Source organism: Siphateles boraxobius, unplaced genomic scaffold (assembly GCF_051911475.1).
Source record: "Siphateles boraxobius isolate OS27281-9 unplaced genomic scaffold, OSU_SipBor_1 3, whole genome shotgun sequence".
Lineage (NCBI taxonomy): Eukaryota > Metazoa > Chordata > Actinopteri > Cypriniformes > Leuciscidae > Siphateles > Siphateles boraxobius.
The window spans coordinates 11,719,557-11,747,045 of NW_027508919.1; the positions used below are offsets into that span (position 1 = coordinate 11,719,557).

General features: G+C 40.8%; 2 protein-coding genes across 4 annotated transcripts in view; both read left to right on the forward strand.

Moving 5' to 3' along the window:
* The first annotated feature begins 291 nt into the window (after nucleotides 1–291).
* Nucleotides 292–12,377, forward strand: cenpi (centromere protein I). The gene is made up of 20 exons (XM_077247852.1): nucleotides 292–1,024; nucleotides 1,280–1,417; nucleotides 1,612–1,730; nucleotides 2,176–2,283; nucleotides 2,419–2,467; nucleotides 2,555–2,601; nucleotides 2,741–2,830; nucleotides 2,904–3,035; nucleotides 3,607–3,732; nucleotides 4,752–4,872; nucleotides 5,028–5,122; nucleotides 7,250–7,367; nucleotides 7,620–7,684; nucleotides 7,963–8,072; nucleotides 8,885–9,020; nucleotides 9,189–9,313; nucleotides 10,127–10,175; nucleotides 10,640–10,858; nucleotides 11,281–11,322; nucleotides 11,455–12,377. The coding sequence occupies exons 1-20, from the start codon at nucleotides 862–864 to the stop codon at nucleotides 11,587–11,589; spliced, it is 2,187 nt and encodes a 728-aa protein (XP_077103967.1). The 5' UTR covers nucleotides 292–861; the 3' UTR covers nucleotides 11,590–12,377.
* A 92-nt stretch (nucleotides 12,378–12,469) lies between these two features.
* drp2 (dystrophin related protein 2) overlaps nucleotides 12,470–27,489 on the forward strand; it is a 206,761-nt gene continuing 191,741 nt past the window's right edge. For all 3 annotated transcript variants that reach the window (XR_013210360.1, XM_077247846.1, XM_077247848.1), the window contains exon 1: nucleotides 12,470–12,923. The gene's annotated coding sequence lies outside the window, so the exon portion shown is untranslated. The remainder of the gene's footprint in view (nucleotides 12,924–27,489) is intronic.

Sequence of the window (27,489 nt, forward strand, 5' to 3'; positions counted from 1 at the left end):
AGTCCACCAAAAGAAATGTTTAAAGCAGAGTATAAAGCTACAACTGTCTATTGTCATTCATAGCATGAAATAGTCTATATATATATTTGTACCCTATTTACAGTTCTTACCTTTTGATAGCAACATCTCTGTTTATCAAATATAGTCAACTCATTATCTTGTTAATTTTGTCTGATTCTGTCAATTTTCTGCTGCTGTAGTGTATATTCGTCACATTTCAACCACATTGATGCGGCAGTGCACACCCCAGTCCAGTAGGTGGCGGAGTTGCACTTTCTACGTTAAAACACCACATGAAATAGAGTGGATAAGCAGGACTTTGGCAGTGCTCTGAGTAGTAGGCCTACTAGTGCTTTTTATTCATTAAGATGTTTTTGTGATACCTAAAAAAAGTGATTTTACATACTGATGTCTCAGTTTGGCAAAATTTGCGGTCATCTGGTTTAGCTCCAGTAATTGTATCATATATATATACAACTTTGTATATATAAAAATATATTCTTGTATCGAATGAAACAAAGAAAAGAGAGAGAGAGAGAGAGAGAGGCTTTCTGAGCCAAAAGACACCCCGTGGTAACTAGTGAATCTAGTTTACGTTTAAAACGGAAAACATGCTTTATCGTTTTAAATGTACATTACAAATTAAATGAGAAATTAAAAAAACACACTCTCAGATTATATGGCTCTGGTATAGCTGTTCCACTTCAGTTCATTGAGGAGGTAGCTAGCGATCGTGGTTGTTGTACAGGAAGTGATCCACTGCGCATGTCCAAACGGTCGCGGCGGATTTGGCGTTTGGTTTGAATAGGCTACTGCAGACAAACACGAGAGAAACAACAAATAATATTATGTAGCGAAAAAATGGCCGATTTATCTAACCTTACGGGGTTAGTCTCCGAACCTTCCGGAGAAATAGACTCCTCCGCCTCCTCTGCAAGCAACAGAAGTCTGCGTTTGGCAGAAAAAGAAAAAAGAAAAGGCGAGGCGGATCCCTTTGGTCTCGCGGTGAAGTATCTGTCTCAGGGTGAGTGCAGCAGAAAACATAACAGAAACGTATTACAAAAACAGTTTAGAGGTTTAAGTTACAGTTTAACAGTAAGGACATTTTTATTTGTTTGTTTATTTCGTTAGTTATTTTGTAAATCTGCCAACAACTCAGGACGAATTCAGACTTTTAGTTATTTTGTTTATTTGTATTGACGGTCTCGTCATTAGATGCAGTATCACATCTAAGTCAAGTGTCATAATCTCTATTTTCATGTATTTTTGTATGTTACAGTGGAAGCTGGCACCGTAGTCAGAGGGAATGATGAGCTGGAGAGGAACATAGTGGTGGTGGAGACAGTGGCTGTCAGTAAAGGTCTTTCTCCGGAAGTCATCACAGTGCTGCTGGACTTGGCTTTGAGCCTCAATGCAGGTAATTTAATCAGGAGGATATAAACGGATTTCTTTAGCTACCTGTATTTGTTTGCTTGACATGAGAAGGAATCCATCATGAGAAACACTATAGCAATGAGATCAGTCACAAATGTCAGTGGTTGCTCATCCTCATTCTGCTGAATGCCTTAAGTGGTTCATCACACAGATGATCAACTTCAGTTTATCCAACAGGAACTGCGAACTGTACCCGAGTGCTGAAGTTTCTAATACCTGCTACAGTGGTGCCACAGGAGGCCATCGTGAAGGGGGTGTCGTGGCTATGTGTAGGGAAAATGCCAATAAATGCACAAGTAAGGGCTGATGATTGATCTGACCTGGTCATTGGTGAAATGGCTGCCCATTTAATTTTTGCTTTTTTGTCTGCATGAAATGAGAATTAATTAATTGCATTCATTTATAGAACGTGTTATCCATGTTTCATTTAATTATTTTTTTAATAAAAATGTCATTACTTGATCTTCCGGTGAAACGACTGACTTCTCACTGGTGACGTGCAAGACTTCTCCAATGATTGGAGTTCACATAAACTCACATTCAACTGCCTACATTTTTAAGGTCTCAATCTAATCAACAACCGATGCATAGAACCAAGTCCCCGTCCTACATTTTTTCTTTTCAAAATCCAGTACAATTTGATGTATGTCACAATATGGAAGAAAAGATCTGTCATTACTTTCATTTCATTATGACTTGAAACTTTTAGTTCACTCTCTTAGTAACATATTTTCTTTTTAGGTTCTCTTTGTCCGTTGGGTACTCACTGTTTTTGACCTGATTGACTGCAAAGACAACTTGAGATCCATTTATGGCTTCATTTTCAGCTTTGTGACTGAAGAAAATCTGGTTGGTTGTGCTTTGCAAATGCTTATTTTAATTTAGAATATGTCCATGTTGTCAAGTCCGCTGGCATATGTTTTATAATTTTATTAAAATAAGTTTTTCAATGTTAATTTAATGTGCTATATTTTTTCCTTCCAGTGCCCCTTTATTTGCCACTTGTTGTACCTTTTAACAATGCGGGAACATGGTGAGTTGTTGACTAAGTGGCTTAAATTGTATATGTCTGTGAATGCTACATTAGAACATGAACGTGTTATTTGCTTGTTTTTCATAGTTCACCCGTACAGAGTCAGGAAACTTTTGGATATCCAAGCCAAAATGGTACAATTTAAATAAACGCCTCAATATCCATTATTATAAATGTAGACTTAATTTAGTGTTAGAGAATGAATTTATTTTTTTTAACTCGATACATTTCATCTGACAAGTGCTTTGTTTCTCTCCCTTTCTCCTCTCTAAGGGTAGACAACCATTTCTCACACAACTTCTAGTACTCTACAAAGTGTTCCGCCCAGACTTAGTGATGCTCTCTCATCCAGCAAGAGTGAGGGTTAGTGTTTTCATTACTGTTCTCTCCAGCAGAAAACAATGTTTCAGGCTCTTAGATGGCAATTTTTTTCCAGACTGGATTCAAGAATCACAACTCCACCTGGAAAGTGGCTTTGAGTGCTGTGCAGAGAAAAAACAAGGGTGCAGTTTTAGTTGACCAGAGCCTGAGCCTAGATGTGAAAGAGAAGCCATCTTCCAGAAAGAGGGTAATATGTCATCAGCGTAATACTGTAAAGAGCTTCACAGAACTCTGACTTGTCAACAAAAGGCTGGAATACATCACAACTTTAACAGATTTTAAAACAATAGGCATCATACACTTGTCTATTTTGTCTCTGGTTACAGATAAAAGCTGGGCATCAGGTACTAAACAACTGAGGATCGTGCGCTACCATACTTTCAAATATTCCTCAACTTCAAACTCGCACCGAAACATGCACTTTGTTGCTAGGAGATGCATGACAAATGATAACAATATATTCTAAAATCGGCTCAAAATACATAAAAAACTAAACAAGCAAACATAAAACCTGAACTGGATGGACTGAATGGAATCATAGTTTGAAGTCTTAAAAATTTAGTCTGTGCCCATCATACATTGCACAGTTGTCTGTAAAATCTGTCAACTGCAGCGGTCCAAAATCTATAGACTGACTGGCAAAGTTTGTCTAGTTTATTCCAGCCTTAACAAGTTATTCTGTGAAATCATAGGAATGGAGGACATTAATTTAATAAAAGTCTATGAAATTAATATTTCTCACTACCTAATGTTCATAGAAACTTCATCATCTAGCGATACCTCCCTTGAGCTCAGCGTTTGATAGCAACTCCAGCAAGAAGGTGTTCCGTCTGCAGGAGCTCCGTTCCTTCAAAGAGCTACTGGAGAACATTCACAATATAGAGGTAATGCACATAGTCTCTTATTCTTTCTCACAATTTGCATCATCTATCGAACTGAAGTGTATTGCTTTTTATTGACTGTAGCAATAAAACAGGATAATGATTTCTTGGGATTATTATTATTTACATTGCATTCACCTGATGTGATTTATAAACAAAGATCTGCACTACTGTGGTTTGGCCACTTGGTGGAGCTAAGCCTTCACAAAACTAATCAATGAGCACGTCATTAAATCTTCCACCTCATTATATTGGTTTGATATTACTGCCCAATGTTTCACAGCAGACCGAACATGCTGATGAACATTAAACAACTCTGTAAAATTAAATTTTACCTAAACACTGGCATCTCTGTAAGTAACTAAACAACATATTACACTCTCAATTGACAAAGTTTAAATGTTTTAAGAGCATCTTGCAAACAGTCTACCTGGCGGATCCACTGGCATAAGGCTTATTAAATCTCTTTTAAAGGTCTGCTGACATTTATACTTAATTTTGGACTAAATGGACCTTTTCATGCACCACGTTTTAAGTTGCAAAATTTTGCAGTCTGCAAAAGAGAGGGATCACGAAAGAAGGCAGTTTTGGTCGTTGAAAAGGATCATTGATTCTTTCTCACTGTGGCAACCCCATCATTAGAACCAGTCGTTTCTCAGATGAATAATACATTTGCTCGTTAATTACAGAAAGAATCAGCCATGTCCGTTGTCAATCTGTCACTTAGATTCATTAATTTATTATTTCCTGAATTCCCATATTGAGAGGCAGCTGTTCGTAGAGTGACACAAATTACAGTTTTTGGAAATAGTGAGAGAATGTAGCATGGCAGAATGTTTAACTGTTGTACAAATTGTTGGTTTCAGTGCAGGTCTCGAAGGAGCCAGAAGTATGACTGAATTGGTTTATTTGCCTCCAGCTGTTTTGACAGCTCTTGTATATGATATACTGTCTCTATGTTGTGCGGATGCACGTTGCATAGCATTTTGCTGCTTAATGCTGAAGTCATAACTCGTTTTCAGCTGCCTGCCCAGATGGGTTCGCTGCTGGGATCAGCGCTGGCTCTGCACTACCTGGACTGTGTACAGGATGAATCTGCTTTCCTGCGCCTTAACTTTTGGCTTGGACACTCTTTGCAAGAGGGTAAATGTTTCATGCTGTAATGCCAAACCTTTTCAGTCATTTGTAAAGTTCTGTAGTCAATCCCAGCCTGCATGTTACCATTTTTAAAAATGCAAGTTCTGTTTTATGAGTTGAGTTCAGTACCATAATATGTTAATTCTCATGTGTTTTGGCAGAGTTTTTACTATGTCCTGTGGATGGGAGTTCTGACAACACTTCTGAAGCCTGTCGCTTTCTGAGCACCATCCTCTTTTCACAGCAGTTCCTGCAGGTACGACTGAGCAACAGAAGGTTTAGGAAATTAACCTTGCAGTGGGGATTTCTTTAAGACTGCAAGGGAAGCTCGGCTTTTCCCTATAGTGTAAAAAAATGAATGGTCAAATATGTACTATTGTGTTTACATTTTAGTGACTAAAAATGCCTTAGAACACGTTCATCTCTAAGACGAGTTCGTTCAGAATCAGCTACATATAGCAGGTCGGCTGACTCGATTTCCTTCTCATGCATTCCCGTTGCATCACAGTGCATTTCCCTGTTGAAGCCGAGCGTCCGTTGACTTCAATGGGGCTGCTTTGAACAGTTTTTTTCAGTGCTTTGAAACTAGACGGTCATTGGATAAATGCTGCGATTATGTCCCACGGACACTCAGCTTCTCTGGGGTGAATGGAGGAGTGGGTGGGGCTGGACTCCGGGCTTCTGCCTGATGATTGGAGGGTCTGTCCAAAGACTGCATCTCCTTTTGATTGACAGCGATTTTGTACTATAAAAAGTCGCTGACGCTGAAGCTATTCGAGCTCAGTCCCATCGCGTATTTTACAAGTGTAGTCGAAAGACATACTGCTGCAACCTATTTCTTGGTATTTGGTTGGTGAAATTGCTAGCCAAGTTTCATCATACATTTCACACAATTATACACCACATTCCTTGTTTCAGTTTAACCTAATTCCCACATTTCCTCCGTCGAGTTTAATATATATTTAATAGATTGTTTGTTCATTCATTCATACAGTATTTTTATATATATATATATATATATATATATATATATTAGGGGTGTAACGATACACAAAACTGACGGTTTGGTTTTCCCACAGTTTTGACGTCTCGGTTCAGTTTAGAAAGCTAAAAAAAAATTTTAAACAGTGATTTAATGAAAAAATTGTGTCTTTGTCTTTAAATTAATTCAATTACAATTAAACGTTTTGCAAGGATTAAAAATCTGCTAATGCTATAAACTATATAGGGAGCCGCACATTACTATAACATTAAAGGTTAACAACAGAGCCTAAATTCAGATGCTATTTATTTTTTAGATATAATAATCAACACCCAACAACACATTGTATGAAAACATGTAAACTGAACATAAGGCAGTTTTTGCATTAACTTTACTCTAATTTTTTATTTATTTGATTTTCATGAAAGATATTTTAAACGTACATTAAATAATCAAGATATAATTAACAGGTTAAGTAAAATATAATATATAGGATAATATATTGCATTTATTTAGTGCAAGAGTTAATTTCTCTAGGAACCAACAATCTTGGACACTGAATCACTTGCCTGCAGAGGTAAATATAATGCTAGTGAAAAGCTATGCAGTTTTATTGACGTCTTTCCGCTGCTGAAACACTGATTGAGCGATTACACGAGTTATGATGCCTTTCAGTAAGTATAACGTTACTGTTTCTTTCAACATACCCTCAGGTGTCCATTCATGTTTATTCTGTAACTGAGGAAGAGATGATCGCGTTTACTCGTGCTCCGCGCTGCCACTTGAAATGAGGAGCTAGTACAGTGATCTGTCACGCCACATCAAAGAGCGCCAAAACGGCATTTATTGTTTGATTTTTGTGATCAAATAGTCAGAATTTGAAGATTAGACCTTTCTTATTATCGAAAGTAACAAAACACGGAGCTTGCTATTTGGTGTTAATGGTGGTTAAGGCTACAAAACTGAATTCGTTGCGTACACATTCCAGGTCCAATGAGCCGGGGTAGCAGGGGGCGGGGCGGGGCGGGGCGTGTTCGGTACGCCATGAGAGTATCGCGATTCGAATTGTGGGCTCTGTATCGCGGTTCTTCGGTTCGAATATCGTTAAACCCCTATTATATATATATATATATATATATATATATATATATATATAAATTAACAATTTTTATGATGTAGGCCGAAAATGAGCTTCCCCTCTTTGAAAAACCAGCAGCCGCCACTGTAACCTTGGTAGCCTCAAAGTTGGATGTGTTTGAGAAACCTGTTGCAGTTTATTCCACAAATCTATCTATCATTTTTCTGCTTTGCTTTATCACTTTTTTGAATTCCTGAATGATCTCCCTATTTGTTAAATCCTCCAGTCCCATGTTGACAGGGGTTGTGTCTACGTTTTTTCAGGAGGGATTCTCCAGCACAGAGAGTTTTCTTTATAAGTTCCTGAGTGTGTGGGATGGCTCTCTGCTCCGTCCGCAGATCCTGGATCTTCTCAGTGACATTCCCTTGATGCCCAGCTTTTGTAAGTATCCCAATTACTTTTGTTACAGTCAGGGTTCTTCAAAAAACTCTTTGCATTTGCTGGTTTAGTGGAAGTAGGTAGCAATATCATAGATAATTACTCCCTAATGTTAATGGTGTTTTTACATCCTTTATTGATAAGATAGATATCATATTTCATTGTTTTCAGCATTTTATTGGTCAGGGTAGAAAATTCTATTCATCCTGTACATAAAACTATAACTTGAACCATGTTTCTTTTCTTTGTCTGTAGATATGCATAAACTTCTATTCGAGCCACTGAAGCAACTTTATTTTACCTCCACAGTATTTTTCAAGGTTGGTATGTTGTTTTTTTAAATGTACTCTTATTTGTTTCCTTCCTTTTTTTATGTATCGAGCTAAGCATGAGTATTACACGAGCCTGATTATGACAATGAATGCTCAAACAGTTCAGATATAAGTGAATTAGTCTTTCCACACTTAAGCCTTAGCGTCTTTGCTCTTCCTGTGATGTTTGAGTGGTGTTGTGGTTAAACTTGCAGCAGTTGAAAGCAGGTTTTGATTTTTTTTTTTCCCGCCCTTATCTGTGCCTTTTCACATTGTCCTCCTCACAGTGTAGTGTCATCGAATGTCTGAATAGCATGCTGGTGAAGTGGCTGACATGGCATTCCGTCAGCGCATCGGAGGGCGGTTTGGATATCAGTCTTAACAGCAACAGCACCATGTGAGTATCCAAAAATCATGTTTAATATTAAATGTTTAATAATAATCCCTAGTCTTATTTTCACAATTTATCAGTTATCATCGATAGATTTTCAAAAAACAAAATAAAATTACTTTCTCCCCTAGTACCCTTATTACCAACTGAATATTCTTGGAAACGTGTGGCTTTATAGAAGTTAAATTTTTAAAAGTTGTGAATGCTGTTGTCTTAAATTTGTCTTGCACTTTACTGAGTGAGGAAATAGGACCACACTCCAGGGTTTTGTTCTCTTAAAAGCCTTGCCTGAGGTTTACCACTATGGCTTTTTATATATTTTATATTTAAAAGAGATCAATGAATTGCTCCTGTGGTTGGGCTCTGTCTGAACCTCGTTTACCCCGAAAGTGTTCTCTGGAACGGTGTGTAATGAAGTGCAGTGGATTTTTTCCCCTCGCCTGTCGTGTATTGCTTTTCTCTCACTGCTGATTTGGTTATTTTTTTATTACATTACTGAAGTGCACAGCTGAAGGAGAAATTATGATCAAGGGCAAAACCTTGTTTGACTGCTCCAGTGTGTCATGCATCAATGCGATACACCCATTATTCCCTTTTTCGCTCTGGGTCTCTGTGCTGTGCGAATTTTGTGAGTGCCAAGCATAGCACAAAGACACATCTGGTGTATACTAGGTGTGATTCAAAGCTGATTTATTGTTCTATTTTGGAGAAATATAGTTTGCTCTGTAAGGACAACTTGTTTTTCACATGTAATTTTGTGTATGCTTTCAACAACAACAAAAATATGAGTGAAAAGAATAATACACTCCCCTTTCTAGGACTATGACCTTGTCTGGCTTCATGGACTCCGTTATGGAGCTGGTGCGCTTTGTAGGACTCTTGGCATCTGAGGGACTCCGTCTGGAGAACTGCCACATTCTTCTGCTCAACCAGACACTTGCCTTCTATGAGACGGTACACTCGGCTATGATTAACTTAATTAACATGATGTTCTTGGCAAAGTGACATCCACTGAAGTTCCTGCCCGAGTTTCACTAAGATTTATGTGCTAGATTTAGTACCAGAAACACTGATGTTGATGAGTTTGTGCTAAAGCAGATATTTCTCTCTTGTCATGACTAGGTGTGTGACATGTTTCTGAAGTACAGCTTGCCTCTGGTCATCATGCCTCCGGCTGGGGTGTTCTACCCAGCTCTCTTTGCCACAGACTCTATCAGTGTGGATCGGCTCGGCTACATCATGTACAGGTACTATATTGTGAGCTATAATAAGCTTTATGGGTCATTTTATCACTCTGGTCAATCCTGGAGATTTTCTGCTTGAGATGTTAGTCTGACCATGCTAGATTACAGGCATCTTTTGGAAGAGTTTGCTGTACTTTTGGGTGAGTGAGCCATGTGATGGTAAGTTACTCTTCATTGCATGTGCAGTTCCCATGGCAGTGGGACACCTGTGTGCTGCTGGCTAAACTGAGGGCAACAGCCTGAACCTTCAAATGCATTACATTGCCATGGCATGATCCCTGTAAGCAATAAATGAAATGAAGTATGAAGATCCTTTCATCTGCTTCGGCACGCAAACCTTTCAGGGCTGCTGTGAAGACTTAAAGGGATAGTTCATCCAAAAATCACTATTATGCCATATTTATGACTTTGTGCTTATCAAGAAATTTAGATGAGCTACTGGATGGGTAATTATAATGCTAAGCTCCAAAAAGGACCCCCCCCCCCCATAAAAGTTGTCCACATGACTACATTCACAAACATCCGAAGCGATACGGCAACTGAATTTTCATTACTTAAGTCTTCAGTGTCACACGAAAACTGTTGTGATATATTTTTCTTTGATGCAGTGAAAGTTCAAAAGAACAGCATTTATAATTTAGAAATAATTTTTAGAAATAATCAATTTTGATCAATTGTATGCATCCTTGCTGAATTATTAATTAGTTTACCCCAAACTACTGAACCTGAGTGGTCTCTCATTTTATTAACATGATTAATTCTGTATAATATGATAATTTTATTAATAAAATCCTGTTGTTTTATTTTTTTTCTCAGATACCGGAAGAATCTGACCTTGGCTAAGAAACAAGAGCAGCAGAGAGAGGTAATGTGTCATTAAACAAACACAGCAAAGTCATGAAAAGCCAATTGTGTGTATGCTGGAGGTTTTGTGTCTGAATAATTTACTCATAATAGGCAAATTAGAAAGACCTTCAAGCTGTGCTTTTAAGAATTTACAATTTCTTGTAATCCTCACCTGACCTGCTGGGGATGAAAGGAGTTTTCATGATTGAATCCCAGTGAGACAAAGAAGCCTCAAAATATGAGCATGACACTGGCATTGCAGAGAATAAAATGGCCAAATAATTTGATCACAGCATTGCAATTTTATGTCATTTAAAATATATGGGCAAAAGTTTTTATTCACTCACAAGGTGATTCTTGTCTCGCTGTGTAAATCATGAAGGTCCCCTTAGTGGCACCAGATGTTATTTTACCCACAAACACTTGTGTGTGACAGGTCGCGACTTCATTTAGTTTCATGTTTAATGTTTTCTTACATTACAGCAAACCTTCCACATTAGCAGAAACACATACAATGAGTTTAATCGTAATCTTCAAGCCATGGTGAACTCCATGTGGAATTCCTGGTGGGGCATCCCTGGTTCAGACCTTGAGATCGACAAGGATCTAATTGCTCTGAGCAAAGTAGCAGAACCCTGGTGCCGTTTCGACCTCATCCACCACCCCGCACTTTTCACCTATGCCATCGAATTTCATCAGAGGGTGAGTGAGACATTCTCACACTAGTGCCATTTAATAGCACAAGAGCTCGTAATAGTACAGTGATGCTTGACTGCCATCTCATTGGGAGAGAAGGAATGGGACTCAGCTGCACAAGTTAATTCGATGATTATATTACATCAAGTGTAAAGCCTTTTGTCACTACTGGGGACAGGGCAGCCTCCCCTTTTCACTAATAACTTTAAGATTGGACAAAGAGATAAATGTGGTATTAATGTATCTTTTATAGAGGATCCATTAATACAGAATCACATTTTATTATTCATGGAAGCTGTGTGAGACTGGAATTTTCATCATCTTTAATAATACAAGTACATTTTTTGGTCTTACTGCAACATTCAGCAGTGTACTACTGAGATTTAAAGCAGAGGGAGAACAATGAATATTTATGTTCTCTTTATCAGTGTTGGCCGGAGAGGAAGGATGTGGATCTTGGTTCCATAAAGGTACTAATATTATATTATCATCTTTTTATGAAAACCCTTTCTGATGTTTGTCCCACAAATTTTATTTCTGATCAAAACGAGAGCATGCTTGAGCTCAGTCATACACAGTATCTGTTCTTTTCATGTTTGCAGACCGGGAAGTACTGGAACTGGTATATGGAGTTTCTCTTTAATCAAGGCTTTGATGGCCTCAACAACTTTATTCAGACCAACACTGGCCACGGCTCCAGCTGTCAAGATGACAGGCAGCCCTCGAGTCAGACTTGATGCTGGCAGGAAATCCAGGTGTCAGGGGATTCATAAAACATGTATATATTTTATAATAATCCTCCGTAAGAGGGCAGAAAGGAACCACTGGCATCATTGTAAATACTAAATGTACATTACAGGTCATTTTGTTAATGTCTAGTTTTTTCTAGTGTTGTGTATATTTTTTTTTGCCTTTTTTGCCTTTTTATCATTTGTGCACAGAAAACAGAACTAAAACATTGTGATGAACTTTAATATTTGAAGAAAAAAAAACATGATTATGACTGTTTTAACTGCCATCTAGAATACAATTCTCATTATTTATAGCGATTTAAAACTGATGTCAAAGATTGAGGAAAAGTCTTGTTTATTATTCCTTTACACCAGATGCGGCTATGTATCGTTGACCGGTCTCACATTAAAAGTAATCCTTTGATCTCTGATGTAGTATTAGGTGTTGCAAAGTAAAGTTGTGTTGCAGGCATTTGTCAGGATCCACTGCACTTTGTTTAAGACCTGTTAACTTGTAATGATTGAGCTTTTGTATCATATTTGTCTGTTTTTAACATTTAAAAAGCCTGATGGTAGGCCCTACTGGTAATTTTAAAATGATTACACATATTTGCACCATTTGATGATGACATTAATTGTAAAAAATTAAACCGAAAATTATAGCATTTTTAATAGGTTGGTTTGTTCAAAAACCTCAAACTGGACTTTGTGGTTTGAATGCAAGGGATATACATTATGGTTCTCGCTATAAAGACTGCGCCTTTAAAATTCAATAAAGACCATTGTTTTCCACAGGAACACTGTAAGCATTCCCTGGGTAACTTGGTCCAAGTGCATCCTAGGAAATCTCAGCATCAAGGCAGTGTGAGCAAAGCTCTACGGCTTTACGTTTTACAGCCCGTCTCATAAATGCTAGCGCCTTCAACTCTGCACGACACATCTTCGTGTTTATGAAGGGCTCTGGAGATGCCTCGCGACGATGTGTCCCTTCTCTCGACCGTGCTATTTTCAGCGATAGCTCGTCACGATACCGTCCAGCAAACTTCATCTAGAGTGAATGAAGAATATGCGCACTCCTCCGGGATTACAGCTGATGCGTTACCATGAATTGAGGCAGGTGCAGAACTTCAAACGATGAATTCCACAAGCGCAAAACTACGCGATATCTCCCTTGCTCGGCTGATGTTCTTGTTCATGTATGAGATTTGCTCACCGCCGACTGCCTGTTCATCACTTCTCTACTCTCATCCCGCAGCTTTCCTCTTTTTATCTGAGCGTTCGTGTAACATGGAAATCTGAAGTGCTTTACTTTCGCTGTTTCTCACCTTTCAAACGAAAAGGTAAGACTATTTGCTGTACTTCACAAGTGTGTTGATTTGTTAGAACCGTAAAGCGTTTTAGTTTCAATTTAGACACGCGCGAAATTATTCTAGTGATGTGCATTAGGCTAAATATTATGCCAATTCTTATATCGTGTAAAGGCCTGCTGTTAGCTGTCACTCTTTAATCTTGTTTTACCGGTTGACATGTCCAGTGTAACAGACCTTGTGGTTTATATTTTCCTATGGTCTTAGAAAAAAGATCTGGCAAACGATGCTTAAATTATTTTACATTCATCTGATTGTGCACCAGTGACTTTATGAGCTGATTTAAGTAAATGCCATGTAACCGGGATGTTAACGTTATAGGCTACGTTCTGGTTTTGAACGTATTCCAGTTTCATCCGTTCTTTTAGTACTTTTGAGGAAGAAATGTAATTCCTACTGCATTCACTGCCTTTGCTGTCGGTTGGCATGCTATGTGATCATTTCAGAGGTTCGAGTTAAATATTATGACTTAAGTAATTTTGTTTCTGTAAATGAGTCAGAATAATTCACTAACCGCTCTGACTTATTCAGAAGTGTATTCGAGTATCGGGATAGACACAGCACGCTGTTTGATTTTGATTCACAAAAGAACCGACTCATGAGGATCACTCTTTCGGACTACACGTTTTGTTTCAGCTGCAGATTCAGTGTTAGTACAGGAAACGTGATAGTATCTTAATTTACTCGCGCTGTTTTTATTCAGTAGCTAAACAAGGGGAAAAACGCCTCATATTGAATTCATCAAAGCTAGGCCTATTGTCTCAGATTCATTCGATTAGAAATCGCACAACAGTATGCTTTTAATTTCACTAGAAGAACCGGCTCATATCATTCCTTCTTGGTTCTAAGAACACCGTTCACTTTATGCGTTTTCTGTTGAGCACGGCCACTTAAAATGTTTCTGGCTGTAGTGGAGACCGGGGACAGTTGCAACAGGGGATGGTTGCAACATGTCATTTTTCTCCAACCAGAAACAAGCTAGAGTAATGACACTCACACTGCACATGCTCAATTGGATGCCCCCCTTGCAGAGAAAAATCAAGGAGATTCCTGAGCTTCTTCAGGATTTATTGAAGGAAAACTGTTTTTAAAGTATCAAAGTATTTATTTTCTTGAGCTTTGTTTTTGTTAAACTGTTGTCACTGTTTTTGTGATTCAGCTCAAACTTATATGGTTTAAATGAGTGATATGTTAACTTTAAGCTAGTATGGTTAGCATGTAATAAGGTCATTTGTTTAGCTAGCACATGAGGTTTTATCATGGCTTACAGGATATTTTTTATATTTACAATGCATAAATATAAAAACAGACCATATAGCAGTATTTTTAACATTTTTTCATAAGTTTTTACTTAAATAGAATATATTTTATCAAGTTGTAGCAAGGACAGGAGGTTTATGTTTATGTGTGTGTGCATGTGCGCACATGTGTGCAGATGTCTGTGACCATGCATAACATTGTTAAAATGAAAAATGATAATATAAAATATAGTTTAAAAAAATAATGTTTTAGATGACAATAGGCTAAATAAAAGCCAATTGCCTCACAAATTATTCCATTCTTCCTATGTCACTAAAAGCCGACTGTATTTTATATCAATTTGAATATTTGACATCTGCACATGAGGCCTACTCATCTAGACAAACAATTGTCATCTATTCAAAGCTAATGAATAAAGAACACTGTAATATTATTATAACTTACATTTTTGGTAATAATCATTTTGCTAACACTGACATATATTGTAATATATTGTATTTGTAACATGTTGCAACCATCCCCAAACAATGTTGCAACTGTCCCCGGGCCTGGGGTCAGTTGCAACATCTGACTCCTTACATTCACATGCAAATTGTGAAAAATGTCAATTCTGTAATTATCTTTAAATGGTTTAGACTATTAACATACAGATATAAGTTTATTGTATGAACAATTGGTTTGTCTAATCCAAACCGTCTCTGAGTAACAGAGCCAAATGCAAAAAGTGTTGCAACTGTCCCCGGTCTCCCCTATTTCTTTGTTTTTTCTTTTACTTTGTAATTACTCGAACTCAAATTTCCCTCCTCTCTTCTCTTCTAGACAGACTTAGGCCTGTACTGTCTAACTTCTCATTATGAAAATGAAACGTGTGCGGGTTTTGACATTTGTCCCCGAATCACGTTAATACATTTCCAATCTTGTGTCACAGTAGTGTAATAGGAGGTTGAAGCTTCTTTAAAAGCGCTATTGTGACTCGTGTGTTGATGTTCTTTGAAATGCCGTCAGCCTTTGGAGCTCGTTCATGCGAACAGCCACAAAAAGAGGAAAAGTAGGCTACCTAATAAATGTCGAGCCCGATCTTAATGCTACATACAGTATCATGCTGGAATGATCAAGAGTCATCCGCCTGAGTCATCAGTTCATCCACTTTGTTCAAGAGTCATTCAGTTTATGCCACTGTCACAACCCACTTCCACTTAGATCCTTTCCAGATCATGCATGTTCACCCGCTTCCCTTTTTTTAATGTTCCACAGTCATGGCAAACCTGAAAATATCAAGGTTTTTGTGAATGTTCAAAGTCATTGAAATTGCTAGTGAATAAATGTACCTAGATATTCTCTGCATGGAGGCTTAGACTTTTGCACACCAAAAAATATAACTTGTTTGAAACTGTAATTCAAAAGAGTGGTACCTGAGTGGAAATCCTCCCCAGCAATCTCAATAAAAGATTCTGAAAATACTAGTGCAGTAATCATGAACTGTTCAAAATGGAAATTATTTTGTCTCAGTCTGTGGGAACCATGAATGTTCAATCATTATGTGTAATCTGAAAATGCATTTACCAATCATTCAAAATGTATTCCTTTGTCACAACCCTCTCTTTTCCCCCAGATCATGCATGTCCACTCCCTCTCTTTAAGTCGTCATTGTGTATGTGACAAACAGCAAGTGTTGTCTGATGACACTTTTTGAAATGTGTTTTGACAAGAACATTTATTGGTGCAGTGTGTGCCACTTCACCTCTGAATTGTAACTCATTTTCTTAGTGATTTGTTTTCCCTACGCACATCATCAGAATGTACTTTTGGACTACATTATTTATTTGCTCATTCGGCGGCGTGTACACAAAGAAGTATCAGGGGAAGTTTAGTTTACCTTGTTTTTTGTTTTGCCTCACTTAGAGGAGGGAGCTAAAAATGTCAGGAGTTATGGCAACAGATTCGGTGTAAGAGAAACTGTTAGGAACCATTCAAAGTTTGCTTTGAAGATTCTGCTGATACTGTGTATCATAATTCAATGGCCTGGTTTCACAGACAAGGCTTAGATTAAGCCAGGCATAGATAAATTAGCTTTTATAAATGTGCCTCACTGGTGTTTACTTGAGACAAAACAATGGCCCTGACTAAGTAAATGATGTCAAATATGTTTTAAATAAACTAGATTTGCATTTCCTTAAGGGAATGCCAGTGCTTGTGAGGCAGAAAAGAATATAGTTAAGAATCCGTTTTGGGGCTAGAACAAACCCCTAACTAGAATGTTTGATGAATACCAATACAGTGCCTTGCCAATACTGTGATAAACACATCTGTCTAGCTGCTTATAGTCTTGCGAGTTCTACAGGCACAGAGCGTATAATATTGGTTATATAAATTAGTATTCTTGTTTTCTTCCTGTCTGGCTTTTGACGTTTTCGCCTGCAATCACATGATCTCTGATTGCCTTAGTTGTGGAAAGTTGTGATATGACCCAGTAGTCAAGGGAAATGGCAAATATGGCTTTGAGTTGTTGAAGTGGAAAAGCAGAGTCATCCTCGGCCATTACAATCACTCTTGACTGGCAGCAGCATCAGCGGTGGCCTTATCTCCAACTATGCTGGAATAAAGCATTTTAGTCCTGTGAGAATCGGTTTGGTAATGGTATACGTGTCAGCAGAGTCTCGCCTTTGATGAGCACCTTTCCGTGCTTCCTCCTGGCCCTGAGACACGTCCTGTTCTCTGGAAGTGAAAAAACAGGCCAATCACCCCCCTGTTCCTTTCCATCATCCACGTGCTGTGCTAAAAGAAAGGATGACCAGACAGAAAGAGGCGCAAAGAATGAGGATAGAAAAGCAATTTGCTAACTCTATAAATCCAGCCACCTAGGGTACCTGACCCCAGAGATAGAAGCAGGAGGCCATTATTTAAACTCGGGTAACCAATGCTCTCCTATTAACATTGAAAGGGCTGGTGTCTGCTGTGGCACATTTATGTGTTTTATTTACTGCCTTGTACCGCATGGCCTCATGCGCAGGCCCCCCGAAAACTAGCTTAGACTGAAACTCAGAAGACGGCCTTAATATGGATTGATAAGTGGACACAAAGTACATCTCCACAAGTTACAGAATGCTAAAACTGCAAAGGTGATGCCTGTAAAAGCTTGTTCTATATTATTTTAGGTGGTGATATAAAATCTGTGTGTGTATATATGTTTGTTTATTGAATGGGGAGAGAGAACGTGATGTAAAATAAATAAATAAATAAACCCCCTTTTGTGGGGGTGCTGTGGAGTAGTAGGTAAAGCTCTAGGCTGGTGGCCATAAGTCTACTGAATCGATCCCGATAAAGTGCAAGTCATGAGTTATTCCCATCGTACCTCCTATAAGACTTCTGCAATTCACTTTGGATAATTAACTATTTATTTTAAAAACATTTATAATTTATAATAATAAACTATTATAATTTAACATAACGACTTGAACTATTTGAATATATTCTAAAATGTCATTTATTCTTGTGATGGAAAAGCTAAATTTTCAGCATCATTACTCCAGTCTTCAGTGTCACATTATCCCTTTAGAAATCATTCTAATACTGATTTGGAGCTTGAAAAAATTATTATTATTAATGCTTAAAACAGTTGTGTTACTTAATGTTTTTGAAAGTTTAAAAAGAACAGGATTTAATTAATATAGAAATCTTGTGTAACAATGAAAAAGTCTTTACTATACTACTATTAATAAAGTCGTTTTAAGGTGTAACTTCAACAATTTTCAACCCACTTTCTATTGTTACAATGTCGGAAGTGTTAACTCGTTCTCCGTGCTACCTGGACTGAGAAATGCAAGTATATTTGTCTGCAAACTGTTGAAAGCTCCAAATCTTATGTGAAAACGATACTCGGTTACTAACGTAACCTCGTTTCTCTCTAGAGAGGGAACGAGTATTGCGTAAGTTTAGCTTACGCTACGGGAAAGATTCATCTTCTTGAGATACAGAAGCCAAAAAATTATCCTTAATTTTGTATCCTTGTCAACGCAGTGCAGCAGCTAGCAGACCTAGAGCAGGCCATCTCGCGTGCTCATTGTCTGCCCTGCGGCAACTGCTGCAGCCTACCAGTGAGCCCGGCGTGACGTCACACCCAATGAAGGGCGCCCGCGCCTTCATAGCGTCACAGCCCGCCAGAATGGGCGTGGCCTAGCGTATAAAAGTAGGGGCTGTAGGCTGAATTCTCTGGTTTTTCGTCGACTTAAGCGATGTCGCTCGTGGCGCGAGCACGGCCGGTTACGCAATACTCGTTCCCTCTCTAGAGAGAACCGAGGTTACGTTAGTAACCGAGTATCGTTCTCTTACGAGAGGTTCTCTCGTATTGCGTAAGTTTAGCTTACGCTACGGGAACACTTTGTCAACGCCGTGCTGGGAATGTAGACGGGGAGACGGGGAGCTCCAGCCCACCGCTACACATATGTCGTGGATAGAAATTCCCTGATGCACAGAGGGCATTGCAGACCTTTTGACGCATAAGCGGCTGCTATAGCGTTCACTATCCATCTGGACAGGCTCTGTTTCGAGGAGGCGAGACCCTTGGTGCGCCCACCAAACGAAACAAAAAGCTGTTCTGAACGCCTGAAGGAGGCGGAGCGCGTAATGTAAACCCTCAGCGCTCTGACAGGGTAGAGGAGATTCACATCACTTTCGCTGTCAGATGCTGGGAGAGCTGATAATTAAATAACTTGCGCTCTGAATGCAGTGCCCATCACTTTAGGGACATAGCAATGTCTAGGTCTGAGGATGACTTAGAGTCATTCGGCCCGAACTCAAGACACAACGCGCTGATAGACAGCGCATGCAGGTCCCCCACACGTTTTACTGACGACAGTGCAGTCAGAAAGACGGTTTTCAGTGATAGATGTTTCAACCCCACGGAGTCTAGTGGTTCAAATGGAAAAGCTTTCAGGGCCTCGAGGACCAACGAAAGATCCCACATGGGAATCGACGGGGGGCGCGGCGGATTCATCCTTCTAGCTCCTCTAAGGAAGCGGATGACCAGCTCATGTCTTCCCAGTGACTGGCCGTGCGTCGATTCTGCGAACTCTGCCACGGCCGCCACGTATACTTTGAGCGTGGATGGGGATCTTCCCTTATCCAGCAGCTCTTGTAGGAAGGTGAGCAGATGCGCCACCCCGCATGTCGGCGGGTACAGACCTCTGTCGGTGCACCATCCAGAGAACACCGACCATTTAGACGTGTAGAGCCTTCTCGTGGAGGGGGCTCTAGACTGCGTGATCGTGTTCATCACTCCTTCTGGCAGGGCAACGAGTACCCGTTGATCAACCATGCATGCAGAGACCAGCGCTCTGGATAGGGATGCCAGATCGTGCCGCGAGCCTGAGAGAGGAGATCTGCCCTCACAGGAATCGGCCACGGAGCTGTATGTGACAGCCGTGCTAGTTCCGGGAACCAAATCTGATTCTCCCAACGCGGGGCTATGAGGAGCACCGAGTGGCGCGTTTCCCTGATTCTCTTGATCACCTGTGGCAACAGAGAGACCGGAGGGAAAGCATATAGCGGGAGGCTGGGTCAAACCTGGGCCAGCGTGTACTGGTCCCTTCGAGAACGCATTGAGCGTTGTCTTTTGACGCAAATAGGTCGACTTCTGCTCTGCCGAATAGGCGCCACAGTTTCTGGACCGTTTGGGGTTGCAGGGACCATTCCCCTGGGGGAACATTGTCCCTGGACAGTTTGTCTGGGCCGTTGTTCAAATGGCCAGGCACATGCGCCGCCCTCAGCTAGCGCAGGTGCATCTGAGACCAAATAAGGAGGCGTTCCGTCAGATTGCAGAGATTTCTGGATCTGACACCGCCCTGACGGTTTACATAGGAAACCACAGACATGTTGTTCGAGCGGACAAGAACATGCTGATCCTGTATGAACGGGAGGAAGCACTTCAGCGCGTTCTCGACTGCTATGATCTCCAGACAGTTTATGTGAAAACCCTTCTCTTGGTCTGACCACTGGCCAAAGACCGGTCTGCCCTCGAACAGCGCGCCCCAGCCTGAGTTGGACGCGTCTGTCGAGATGACTTTCCGATAAGAGATGGTTCCCATCATTACTCCCTGCTGGTACCAGTCGGCCACTAACCAGGGCTGCAGAGCCGCTATGCAGGTCTGAGTCACTCTGATTTTCTGGCCGCCAGACACCCAGGCTCGGAGGGACACGCGAGCATTCAACCAGCGTTGGAGCGGGCGCATGCGCAGTAGGCCCAGATTTAGCATCGCTGCAGCTGATGCCATACAGCCCAACATCCTCTGAAAAGTTTTCAAAGGGAGAAAGCTGCCCTTCTGGAAAGACGCGGCTAGGTGGCGAACACGGCGCGCGCGCTGTGTCGATAAACTAGCCGTCATGGTCACTGAGTCCAGTTCTATTCCTAAAAAGGAAATTGACTGGCTGGGCAGTAATGAGCTCTTGGTCCAGTTGACCGTGAGACCCAAGCTTTCCAGATGACTGAGAAGCACTGTTCTTTGAGATAGTAGTTCTGTCTCTGACTGTGCCAGTATCAGCCAATCGTCCAGATAGTTCATTATTCGCAGCCCCTGACTTCTCAGGGGGGCGAGTGCCGCGTCCATGCACTTCGTAAATGTACGGGGTGCTAGGGACAGGCTGAACGGCAGGACGGTGTATTGATATGCCTGACCGTCGAAGGTGAATCTCAAAAATTGCCTGTGACGGGGTACTATCTGAATCTGAAAATAGGCATCCTTCAGATCTAGAGAAATAAACCAGTCCCTCGGGCGAACGTGCACGAGGATTTTTCTGGTCGTAAGCATTTTGAACGGTCTTTTCGCAAGTACTTTGTTCAAATGTCTCAGATCTAGGATAGGTCTGAAGGCTCCGTCCTTCTTGGGTACGAGAAAATATTGGCTGTAAAAGCCTGACTCGGTCAGAGAAGGTGGTACCTTTTCTATAGCCCCTTTGCACAACAGCTTTGCTATTTCTGCGTGAAGTAGGTGTGCTACTTCCGCATTCACTATCGTCGCGGTCCGGGCTTGAAAGCTCGGGGGATGGCGAATGAATTGAAGTGTATAGCCCTGCTTTATTGTGCTCAATACCCATTCTGAAATCCCTGGGATAGTTTCCCACGCAGCTATGTGAGCCGCTAGGGGGCGAATGGCCTCCGGGTTCAGACCGCCGCCATTTGCGGGCTTGTGAAACTGAACCGGAGCCGAAAGCGTGGCGCGCGCGCTCTCGGTTCTGGGCAATGGCTGCTCGCTGACAGCCGAAACCAGCTGACTTATGTGAGATGTCCCAATCATAAGGGATGGGGAACATTCTTTTACCACACTTTGACGCACGAGCAGCGCACCGGGCGGGAAAAGCTTTCTGTAAGCGTGAGCGCGTGTACGCGGTACGCAATTGACGAGGTGGCGGAATGAAGCGACCATTCCTCGCTGTCCGATGGCAGGATGGAGCAGCAGTCTTTCGTGGCGTGTTCTTCGGCCTCATCCTCCGATGCGACGGCAGTGAGGCTCGTAAGCGGCAGCTGCGCGTCAGTGAGGAGAGGCGGAGAAGGCGAAGGCGAGGCTCGAGGGAGGTTCTCCGGCGAGCGCGACGCTGTGGCCACAGGTTCCGGCTGTCTCAGGGAACGGCGCTTCTTCCTGCACGGTCCCACAGAGGGCGGAGTGACTGCTGCGGTGTGAAACGCCTCGTGTCGAGCCCGAAGGGTCGACAGTGGAAGCTCCTCACAGAGCTTGCAGCCCCCGGACGCGAGGGAGAGCTCTGCGTGTTCCAGGCCCAGGCAGAGAGCGCAGATCAGGTGGCGGTCTCCGGCGCTGAGCGGGGCTGTACACGAGCCGCAGGAAGTGCGAGGCATCTTGAAAAAGACGCTCGCTGCTCTTTTATAAATGTTTTTTTTTTTTTTGCAAGGCAAAAAGGATAAGTCGCCGGATAGCGTAGCTCGCACGGATGGATGAAGGTGGCGAAGACGGCCGGCTTCCTCAGTGCTGTCCTAAGCTGGCTGTTCGCTGTTCGACGGCGGCGGTGGCTTCTCTCAAATCCAGCGATGCGAAGAGCTCGCTGAAGAGACGAAAAATCAGAGAATTCAGCCTACAGCCCCTACTTTTATACGCTAGGCCACGGCCATTCTGGCGGGCCGTGACACTATGAAGGCGCGGGCGCCCTTCATTGGGCGTGACGTCACGCCGAGCTCACTGGTAGGCTGCAGCAGTTGCCGCAGGGGAGCCAATGAGCACGCGAGATGGCCTGCTCTAGGTCTGCTAGCTGCTGCACTGCGTTGACAAAGAATACAAAATTATGGATAATTTTTTGGCTTCAGTATCACGAGAAGATGAATCTTTCCCGTAGCGTAAGCTAAACTTACGCAATACGAGAGAACCTCTCGTAAGAGAACTACAGATTATACTTATGCTTTTTGTAACCTCGCCCACGGACAGACAGTTTTTTTTTTAACAAAACAGTTATTGTAAGAGTGGGGTTATCACTGTAAATTGTATCATAGGTTGTATTATGGTAAAAATTGAGCACTATGTCAACAGCTTTCTTACCTGTACCAAAGACATAAGAAAAACTATGCAACGTTGTTTTGCTTCAGGAGGTTGGGTGAAACTGATAAAATGGCAGTTTCCTTCTTTCTACTGTTTGGCCTGAAACACTATGTTCATTGGCATCCAGTTTGAAGGGTAACTACGAACACTCAGGTTTTTCAGATTTTCCGTCTCTCTATTTTCACCATGTTTATGATTCTTTGCTAACAACGTGCTGGATCCTTCAGTGGAAACCAAAATAATTAAATTTTAATTTCAAATTTAATGTTACCTTTTAAAGGTTGAAAGCTCCTGTTCCCTATTCACTTTCACTGTCTGGAAGAGAGCAGGTCGGACATTCAACATTCATCCATAAAAAAAAATGTTGTTGTACTGGTTTAAAAAGACTTAAAAGTGAGTAAATAAAGACAAATTTGCCCCTTTAAGACTTTATATACTGTACTACTTCCAAATAAATCAAATATTCTGATACCCCTCGAGAACAAAGTCTTGTTTTTCCCTTTAAATGTACCAGAGAACTTTAGTTAACTCTGTCCTTTAAGGACAAAGTTGAATAAAGGGTGAGTAAGTGTTCGATCTGGTGACTACACTTGAATCCTGGTCACTCTTTCTCTTTTATCTACCCTCTTGTTTATGGAGTGAGACACCACTGTCTCACTCTCAGTTTAATAGATGTGTGCTCTGAAAAGATATCAGTAATCCAGAAAAGTCTATCAGCCTGATGCTTTTGTGGCTGAGTGAGAAACAACACTATTTCTTCATCCCTGTCATCTACAGGTGCATTGATGAATGTACTTTTGCTCTTCTGTTTGGTCTGACACACTGTGGGAGATTAGAGGAGTGTAACCTCCCTGAATAATATTGATAGTTTCTCATGGACAGATTGAATATGGAACAGATAGTAATAATGGTGACTATAGTGAAGATGTTGACTCAGGTGTTGTTGGCTGTTGTGTTTTGACTGTTAAGAACGCTTAATTGTTCAGTTACATTTGATATTTTAAAAAGTCATAAGTAGAGCTTCTTTGGATTGCAATTGTACAACAAGCTGACTATTTTTCCTCTAGTTAAGTACACTGTCCAAGGACTTGGCCATGTTCCATTGTCTTATTAGCTGCTCATAATTACTTTTGCTATGTAAATTTTTTTGTTCAAAATTAAGTCAATACATCATCAATCCTTCTTCCAAAACGTGTTTTTGTCTTACTCTGATTCACTTTAGTAAGCCTATTATAAGTCTCTATATTTAAGACAGGACGGGATGGTTTTCGCAGAAAATTGCGTATACGTCACTCGCTCGTGCGATTATTGTCATATCCGTAAATAGAGAAACGTTGCTCCGGCTACTTTGACGTGTGTATGGTGTGGGAGTGGTTTCAAACCTCTGGGGAATAAGCTTGTAAGATAAACGAGATAAAAACGAGATACAACGAGAATTATCATTGGCTTGGCTTTTCAGAGACGGCGAGAACTGAGGTATTTGAAATGTTGGAAAAGCAACGAGGAGATAGCTTTTTAATTTTTAAGATTTATAGCTGGCGAGTAAGGTATTTTATTGAATTTTATTATGGATTTTTGCAGCGCTGTGCTGAAAGGGCGCATTGTCTATTAATGGGTATAGATACAGTAACGACTTCACTTTGTCAGCTTGAGATCCTTTCCATCCAAACTGGTTATATCTCTTAGTAGACCCCTTAGCCTAATAGTGAATGTTTTATGAGCAGAAGGATAATCCAATCTCTCTCTTTTTTAATTATGAGAAAAAAAAACAGAGGTGAGAGAAAACCATATTCATCCTCACATTCATTAAGGTTTAGTAATTTTAGTACTTCAACATACTTTAATTCAGTTAATTTTCCAGGCAACATTTCTAATAATTTTTTCTGTCTTATATTTATATATTTACACTTACAATATGTTTACATTTAATTTCGATAGTCTATTTTTGACATTCTACTAACTATAAGTAACTTCAACTACATGTCAACTAACTCTCATTAATTTGCAAGTACATGTCAACTAACTCTCTTTAGAGATTTCTTGTCCTGTTGCACCCTCTCTAGGCCATGATCAGTGACTAGTCGACGTCGAGCTTAAAGGGGATTTATTATGCAAAATTCACTTTTGCATGGTGTTTGGACATAAATGTGTGATGGCAGTGTGTACACAACCACCCAGCAGTGATAAAAATCCACCCACTCCTTTTTGAAATCCCCATAAATCATAAGCAGTGTCTCCCAACAACCTGTTTTCAGAATGCGGGTTTTGTGACGTCACTACAGCCACAGCCTTTTTAACATAGAACCGGCCTGATCGAGTTCACAGCGAGCTGAGAGTTGTACACATCCGCCATTGCTGCACTGACGAGAATGTCTCCCAAGTGTTGTCGGTGTTGTGTAGCTGGATGTATTAATCCACATAGCTCTGTTTATTTAATGGAGCGATAGGCCTAACGTTATTGATCATGGCAGTAATGAAAGTGAGAGCGCGCACTTTATTACAGTTCATAGGAGTTGTTTTACAGATACAGTTTAACAGTTTATTAAGCACCCCCTGAAAAGGTGTGTATATATTTGTTTACTGTTAGTTGTAACGAGTGTTTTTTGTACTTCGCTGTGTATGTCGATAATAATGAAAGGGAGAGGGAGAGAGTTTATGGATAAGACTTTAATGCGGACTTCTTATACAGTGTTTATTCAGCTCTTACAGTGATTTTCTGGAGTGAAATTGACCGCTTTATCTTTTGTGAGATGTACAATAAACTTCATTGAACTCATCAGTATATTTTTACAACATTCGGACGCGGTCCGCTACAACAAGCTTTCACTAATAGATGGAAAAATTAAACTAGACTATACCTGTTCTATCTCCATACAGCATATATTATCTGGCTCTGTGGGCATTATTGTCCGACTCCGGGTCTAATTGAACCCGGCTACTGAGGCTATGTTTACACGGAAACGATCTGAAGAGAAAACGGAAAGGTGGCATTGCGTTATCACTTTTTATTCTGCGTTTAGACTAGCGTTATGGGGGGGGGGAATCTGCGTGCATATGGTGACGCAAAAGTATGTGAAATTCGATGTAGTATGCACTCCAGGCGGCTAGGTGGCAATGTGAAGCACTGCCACACAACAACACCAAGTCCGCGCGCCTGCGTACAACCATCCTTTTTACTTCTCTCCCTAGTAGCGCGAAATCAAAACATGGCGAAGTGAACAGGGAAAAGACTCTTGTACGTTTATCAGAGCTGCTAGGGCAACTTGAAGGTCCGAGGTATGGAAATAATCCCGACATGTTGGTTGTTATTTTCCTGGCTCATGCCTGTGACGTAAACGCGTACGCGACGAGAGCCACCGTGAGCAGATTTGCGTTTTTACCCTTTAGACGGGAACAAGACGGTGGAGCGTTTTTAAGATTTCCAGTCTGGAGGGTGGTTTAACTTTTTTGCGTTTTAAGCCCCGAAAACGCCGTCCCCGTGTAAACGAAAGGCACATCTGATAAAATATTTTTACTTTTTCACCCGCGAGCGTTCTCGTGTAAACAGGGCCTGAGAGTTTATGTTTTGATATTATCATTCCGTGAGATGAGATTGTCCTGACCATAGACAGTAAAAGAAATAGACTCAGCAGCGACCCCCTTGATTTCAACGGAGAAAACTGAAGCCCGATTAAAGCACTCACTTCCTGATGGCTGAGCGACGGTGCAGGCTCAAACTGAGCTTGACGACAGTCTGACAGTTGTAAATCTTCTAGTCGCTGTGGCAAGACAAATCTGAATCACCTAATTCCTCAAAAACGTTGTTGAAATATTTTGTCCTGTTGCTTTTATGGACTCTCTATTTATGGGTTTCTCCCTTGACTTTATGCCTTTATGTCCCCTCGATTGCCTCATAGACAGTAAAATATTGCCTGCGAGCTTCTCCTCCTGTCTATACGGTAATTTCTAGTTATGACGCAATCGTTAGCCTATTTGTACAAAAATGGCTTCTACAGGGCCATAACGTAAGATACAAAGTAATGGAGCCTTTTATAGGCTACATTGTCGTGTTTCTTTAGAAATAAATAATGTACAAATGAATCCTTTGGATGCCTCAGATGTAAAGTTATTCGCTGTCAAAGTGACTCCAAAATGAATGGGAGTTAATGGAATGCTAACAGCAGGTGAAGTTCTGCTACAATGGCGGCCCCCGCGAGGCTTCAGTTTCTGGCTGATGGATTACTCCCTTGGTCCTGACTGAGCGTGAGCTCATGAGGCTCCGCCCTCTGGGCCGGCAGCAGCTGCTCATTAGCATTTAAAGATTTGCATCATACACACTAAAACGGTGCGTTTTTCTGAGACACAAAAAGTGACAATTAAAACATGCTGTAAAAAATTATCTGTTGGGTATTTTGAGCTAAAACTTAACATACACACTCTGGGGACATCAGAGACTTATTTTACATCTTGTGAAAAGGGGCATAATAGGTCCCCTTTAAAGCGTCATGGCAGAGGATTAATATCGACTAGTCTGTGTAACCCCTAGTGCCAGCCATGTTTTAATCCTCAACCTCATATTATACACGTTGCAGATAACATTATTGTATTTAGTGAACCCTGGATAGTCCCCAAAATTGTCTACTGATTTAGTATGAGATGTAACCAAAGTTTTTTTGGCTTTCTGATGAGTTCATCACGTTCTATACACATATCGCCACAAACATCCAATTATGCATCAGTGGTTGAGAAAACCGCATTAGACC

Excerpts from the sequence above, each read along its gene's own strand:
- cenpi (XM_077247852.1), top strand. The coding sequence starts at position 862 with ATGGCCGATTTATCTAACCTTACGGGGTTAGTCTCCGAACCTTCCGGA. Across the intron at positions 9,314-10,126 it reads CTCGGCTACATCATGTACAG|ATACCGGAAGAATCTGACCT; the intron begins GTACTATATTGT and ends TTTTTTTCTCAG. Across the intron at positions 11,323-11,454 it reads TGGATCTTGGTTCCATAAAG|ACCGGGAAGTACTGGAACTG; the intron begins GTACTAATATTA and ends TCATGTTTGCAG.